At 31.2% G+C, this 7,051-nt stretch overlaps 1 protein-coding gene across 1 annotated transcript; it reads left to right on the forward strand.

Annotated features, from left to right (window-relative positions):
• The first annotated feature begins 588 nt into the window (after positions 1 to 588).
• On the forward strand, positions 589 to 6,624 carry LOC124840544 (uncharacterized). The gene is made up of 5 exons (XM_088099292.1): positions 589 to 1,180; positions 2,425 to 2,574; positions 3,383 to 3,469; positions 4,285 to 4,425; positions 6,497 to 6,624. The coding sequence occupies exons 1-5, from the start codon at positions 589 to 591 to the stop codon at positions 6,622 to 6,624; spliced, it is 1,098 nt and encodes a 365-aa protein (XP_087955418.1).
• The last annotated feature ends 427 nt before the right edge of the window (positions 6,625 to 7,051 follow it).

Here is a 7,051-nt window from a genome sequence, read left to right on the forward strand (position 1 = left end):
TCCACTTCACTGGACTCTGTGATGATTTCAAACACTTAACTTTGATACAAATAAAATGCTAACATTATCATTTTTAATGCATATAAATACATTTATATAGAGTTTATAATAGATTTCACATTTAAAATTTGATTTAATACAAGACTAGAAATTAATCCAGAGAGAAAACAGTAAGAGACAACTCTGATTAATTATTTTATAATTTAGTGATAGAAACTAAAGAAAAAGTAATAGTATAGAACAAATATAGTAAAAAAAGTAGTTCCATACTCAATAGAATGTGTAATGTAATAAAACGATATGTTTGTTTGATTACTAGAAAAATTATTTACTTATCAATTTGGAACGATATATGTTTGAAATGTTCGACGGCCTATGACTTTCTTAATGATTTAGATTGACGGAAACATGTTTAAACAGTTTGATGATCTTCTTAACGGAAGTCTTCTTGTTTTACTTCTCTTTTCTGTTTTCTTCCTTTTTCTCTTTTTCTTTTTGTTTCTTTTGTGACTACAAAAAGTAGCCTGCATTCCGCTTATTTGAGATTTCACTTCTGTCACCATATTTCTCTGCATTCTTCGTTTCAAAATGAATGTAAAAAGTGAGTCTACATCATCAAGATTGATTTCTCAAGAATCATCAACTATAATTAAAGGAACAGAAGAAGTTCCATCTTGGGAAGAGATATCACTGTTCCGAGGGTGCGTATTGGAAGGAAGATGGGGGTTCGTCATTCGTGCATACAGAAACGAGAGTGAGTTTCACAAAATCAGAATCAACGAAAGCAGAGGCACTGCACTGCATGTTGCAGTGAATGATGGGAAAGTGGAGCTTGTTGAAACTCTGGTTGGAGCAATATTGAATCACGAAGGGAGGGAAGTGGTGAGGGATGACAGTGCACTGAGATCAACGAATGAGAGAGGTGACACTCCTTTGCACCTTGCAGCCTCAAGAGGGTTCATTGGCATGTGCATGTGCATCATTGGGGAAAATGGTGAAAGGAAGGATTTGATTAGGGTTAGGAACAACAGGGGTGAAACACCTGTTTTCAGGGCTGTTCTCACATGCCAAACAAAGACCTTTGTCTACCTTTACAATGTTTCCAAAGATCTAGATGTTCCTCTTAGGAACTATGATGGAGACACCATCCTTCACCATGCCATTTGGAGAGAATTCTTGGGTAAGCAATCTTCTCTAATACCATTTTCTTCCGTTCAAATAATATTCGTCAGGTGTTGTTTTAAACTTTAAATTCTATTATATTTTTGTTTTTAAAAATTGTTTAAAAAAATTTAAGGAAATAAGATATATTTAAATTACTTTTACTATTTAATTATGACTTATTTGAATATAAATTATTGATGTTGGAGTGATCAAGAATACTTGAGTGTTATAGTGAACGAGATCCAATTTCTTACCTTTAGGTTTATATTTAGTTTTTTTTAAGGGTTAAATATGTTTTTAGTCCCTATTGGCCGTTTCTGGTTTTCATCCCTCTTTTAAAATAAGGTATAATTTGGTTTTCATTTTTTTCTAAACGTTCGTTTTAGTCTTCGAAAATTAACACCGTTAAAAATTTGGTCCTCATTTAGTCAACAAAATGAGGACTAAAACCAAAGTTTCGAGGACTAAAACGAACTTTTTGAAAAGAATGAGGACTAAATTGTACCTTATTTTGAAAGAGGGACAAAAACCAGAAACGACCAATAGTTTAGAGACTAAAAATATATTTAACCTTTTTTTTAATGATGTTGAATTGATACTTAGGATTAAACAAGATGAGTTGTGTTGTACTCTGAAAGTTAAAAAAGTCATCTCAATCCGTTTTTCTTTTAGACTTAATACCTTATTTTATTTCTAGTTTCGCTCGAAAATGTCAAATTAGTCCATCTTTTAAAAAGTGCGTCAATTACGTCCTCACTTAATAAAATTTGCATCAATGAAATCCCTTCCGTTAAATCCGTACAAACGACGTTAACTATTTTTCTCTTCTACTTAATAAAATAGTTAACGCCGTTTGTACGGATTTAACGGAAGGGATTTCATTGATGCAAATTTTATTAAGTGAGGACGTAATTGACGCAATTTTTAAAGGATGAACTAATTTGACATTTTTGAGCGAAACTGGGGATAAAATAGGATATTAAGCCTTTCTTTTACTGTCAGACTGACCCGCCAAACTCAATCCTTTTGCCACCCCTATATAAATTAGACTAAGTGAAACATTAATAATTCATAATATTTTATAAATTAACGGAATGTTTGAAAAAACACTTCTCAATGTTTTATTTAAATAGTTTTTGAAGTTTTCATTGTGCAATCATATTCTTCGACATTTTTATTTTATTTTAAAAGTAAAGTATGAAAATAATCTTTTTATGTAGATTCTAATGGTTGTTAATGATTTGTATGTGTGATTGGTAGATTTGGCTATTATAATAATTCATTGTTATCCTGAACTTGCGAAAACGCCAAACAAAGATGGAGCCACACCTCTCAAAGTTCTTGCTTCTAAACCTTCAGCTTTCAAGAGTGGAAGCAATCTCCCATGGTGGAAGAAAATTCTATATTATGGTAAGAAGTGCTGTGTGGTAATTAAGCTCATAATTAAGGTTTTTAACTGATAATTATGCTTTTATATATCTTTTATACATTCTAATTAAAATACATCCTTTCAACATGGCTAGCGTAGTACTAGATGGGATTTTAAATTATAACAGGAAAAAATATTGAATATTTTATTTCAAACTATTAACTAACTGGTCTTTGAAAATTAAGCAACTCTAATTAATGTTACAAATTTTACAAAACGTAAAACAAACCATTCCATACTTTTTACAAATTCTTGATTTAAATTTCTTATTTTTATCAACATCTTATTTATTTTTTTGTCTGAAAGGTGATAAGTACGTTTTTAATGATGTAATGAGAGAGATAAACTTCACTAAAACAGCTAAGTTCTTATAGGCATATTTTTCACATACATACTCATAAAAATTCCCACACAAAAAAAAACTGATGTAAAATTTAAAATTAATAGATTATATATTTTGATATATTATTGATTGAAATGTAGCTATATATTTTTTTTGAATTGAAAAATGATCAGTTATTATCAATGTGGTGAGGGTATATACTATATAATAATAATGAATGATTAAAATTTATGTTGTCTTACTAAATTTTCAGCTAACAATTATATTTTTACACTTTTCCAAGCTTCAGTATTTTAAAAAATCAATTTCTTAATGCATATATGGCTTTCCTAAACTAATAGTGACTTTTAACTAGAAAATCTATCTTAAAATGAAATGTGTATAAAATTTAGATTATAGCATATAAGTCAAATTCCTAACATACTACTAATATTTTCTTGTCAAAGGTATTCATGCAGAACCTTTAGACGCCTACAAAGAAATAAAATCCTATATGAAGAAAATTGAGAACAACGTCATCATTGAAGTACCAGGTAAACTTGAAAGTCCATCTTAAATGTCATAATTAACTCTTTCCTATTTTTTGATGATTAATTTTTACCTTCTTTTAAAAATTACATAGATTTTATTACCGAATTAAACAAAGTACTTAACAATCTTTCTGCACAAATTAAAATATTGATCTTGAATATTTTTAGGAGTTATTCTTCCATTATAACAGTTTTAGGAATTTCCTCACTCTGTTAAGTTTTTGAGTTTATCACCAATTAAACTTGAGTTTATCACCAATTAAATAACTTGGATCACAATATATACTGTTTACCCAAACCTAAAACATGTCAAAATTAAAATATCTATTGGTAAAGGAAATTTCAAATAAAGTAACGATAAGCACCGCATTCAACTTTCACATTTCAATTATGTTAACACTCTAAAATTAATCAATCATTTGCTATTATATGAAAATTAAATATTATAATATAATTTATATATTCAAAATTGTATATTGGTAATCAATTTAACCATATAAATAGACATTTATCATGCATTGCAAGTTTTAAGATACTATTTTACTATATTATATTAATTTTAATTTTGTTTATTTGGTTCACTGTATTATTTCCTTCTATATATGAAAGACGGCTTCTGCAAATTAATTCAAATATGTATTTTTTTTAGAAAATCGATATATTTGGTTAAATATACAAGTTAGAAGAAAATTAATAATCGAAATCCTTTTAACGCTACTCTTTACAATATCTTTTAGAGACTATAAGGTAGATGACTCAAGTCTTTATAACTTCAACTTAATTAACTTGGGCGTTTTAACTTTTATATAACACTCAAGTACCTATTCTCGAGGAACAAAAGTATGCCACATCTGTTCGATTTGTAAAGAGTGCTGTTCGATTTGTAAAGAGTGTTGTTCGATTTGTAAAGAGTGCTGTTCGATTTGCATTCAAATGCCTTGCACGACTGAGTGCACAAGGTATGAAGATCTGTCTTTCTAACTATATTATAATCAATAATATTATTCTTAATCATTTTTCTTTCCTAAATGTCTTTACGATTACATTACCTCACACTTTGTTTAAATTGAGATAATATTCTCCTTGCATGAACATAACTTTGAAGACTTGAAAGCAATAAAGAAGACAAGGCAGAAACACAAATGGGGTCGTCAGCTCTTGAATATTTTTATGCAGAGACCTCATGAGTCGTACATGGGAATTGTTGGGGGTTCACCATTCATGACATTGGTTCAAATTACCCAACAACACTTGCAAAGTAAGTAATAAATCTCTTCTTGCAAATCATCGTTGAAAAATGCTACCAGTGGATAAAGATGTAATTGTTGAAGAACCATCATGGCTATAAATAAACTAACAAGAACCATCTTTTCCATGGGAAAAAGCATATATAGACGGGTCAAACATAATATTTATAAAAGAGAGGTCAGAAGAGACAACAGTGGAAGGAGCCATGAATGAATAAGAGAGAGAAACCATAAAAAATCCAAAATTCTTCAATCAAGACACCTGAAAAATGAAAAAGAGCAACATCGATGCTCTAAACAACTACCAAACATGCCACAATGCACAACGAAAAAGGGAACAAATCCATAACTTTAAAAAGAACTCCGATGAAGGGAGCAAATCCATAACTTTAAAAGGAACTCCGATATTGACAGTGGTAGACGATGAATCTTATGAAATTTTTAGGGGCTGCCGGAAAACCTGCTCTGATACCATGTTAAATATAGTGAAAATTATATATGGGATTAATCTCCCTTGTGTTAAATATACACATAGGGTTCTCTATTTATAATAGAAGAAATATGGGTTAAGCCCAAAATACAAATGAGAAATAATAACAAACTAACTAAAAGATAAAAGATAAAGATAAAAGATAAAATATATCTAACATGTAGCATTACATTTCCATTTCATGAGAATGTTTACCATATAGATACCTTTGCTGGAAAAATGTATCTATATGAGCAATTAGCACTTTTAGGACACCATTTTCATTGAGGTTCATAGTTAACCCTTACCACTAACATGTAGGATAAACTTTAAAGGGTCCCATGTATTTTTTAATGTAAATCTTTTTTTAACAATTTTGTTAGAGAACCTTTTTACAACTGTTTACCTAGTAACTTATAGTTTCAAATATACGGATCAATAAAATAATAACACGTAATTTATTGTTAAAAAGTTGTTAAAAAAAGTTGTTAACATATCATAGTATTTTTTAATAATTTCAAATGTAAAAAAGTTCTTTGGTTGCCTTTGCAAAGTCCTCCACGGCAGCAGCTATTGTTACCTAAAAGGCTTTGATGTGGTAGTTATAGTGATGGTGTGATATTATGCTAGCAACACAAATGTTTGTGAGCAAGGGGTTATACACACCACCGAGAATCACATATGTGAAAGAGAGCTACAAAGTGTGTAGCTTGAAAGAAGAAAAATAAGAGGGAAAGGGGTGTGTACCGAGAAGAAGAGAAAAGATATAAGGGTGTGCAGAGAGCAACACAAATGTTTGTGAGCTATGTTGTAAGTAGGAATGACAAAACAATTTGCGGGCACGAGTATCCGCATATCTACGACGGGTAGTTACTATCTGTAAATATTTATTATTCGCCGGTAATGAGTAACGAGTATTTTAATTCCTGCTTCTAAATGGATCAGATACAGATAGTATAATATCTGACCTACAGATATCTGTTACTAGCAAAAAATAAAAAAAATTAACTTATATATTTTTTAATTAAATTTAATTAAAAATAAAATAAAATTATATTTTATTAAGTTAAATTTAAGGATTAATACCCTCTTTGATCCCCACTTTTGTTGGATAATATCAATTTAGTCCCTATGTTTAAAAGTGTTTGGAATATGTCCATAGGTAGTAAAATTTGTATCTAATTTGTCCCTTCCGTTAAGTATAACCAAACAGAGTTAATGAGTTGATGATCTGGCACCAATTATTGACAACGTGCCAATATATTATTTTTTGCATACTGACGTGTATATGACTTTGGGAAAAATGTGATTTAGGACTCGTTAGGGGTTCTCTTCCTTCACGGCCAAACCCAGTTTTGGGTTCTTCTCCTTTCTTTGTTCGCTCCTTCTCTCGGACAAAAGTCAATCCTGAGACTCTTCGTCTCTCACTAGAAGCGGATTAGAGGAGCATGAGCACCCACCTTCATCTTCTCTTCACTCAATTTCTACATCTTCTTTTGTTCTCAATTTCTCTTCTCTTTCTTGGTTCTGGGTGGGGGGTTTTTGCATGTTGGGGATGTGAGTTCGGGTGGCTAGGATGCGAACTCCTTTCTTGCAGCGCAATGAGTCTTGCAGCAGCGGCGCCTTTGCAATGGCTTGATTCTTGACGTATTTGCGGTGCCAGAGTCCTTGTTTAATGGCGGCGTCGTGAAGAGCGGACATGCATTTTGCGGTGTGGTGGTCTCCGTTCTCTGGTGTTTCTACAGCGATAGGGCTTGCATGGGGATGCATTGCGATTTTAAGGATTCATACGATCATTTCTAGTTTGCGATTTGGGGTTGTTCTTTTGGTTCTATTATTCTCTACAGGATGACGGACTAAGGTTGAGGG

This window comes from Vigna umbellata, chromosome 9, assembly GCF_029865625.1.
Source record: "Vigna umbellata cultivar VRB3 chromosome 9, Vumbellata_1.0, whole genome shotgun sequence".
Taxonomy (NCBI): domain Eukaryota; kingdom Viridiplantae; phylum Streptophyta; class Magnoliopsida; order Fabales; family Fabaceae; genus Vigna; species Vigna umbellata.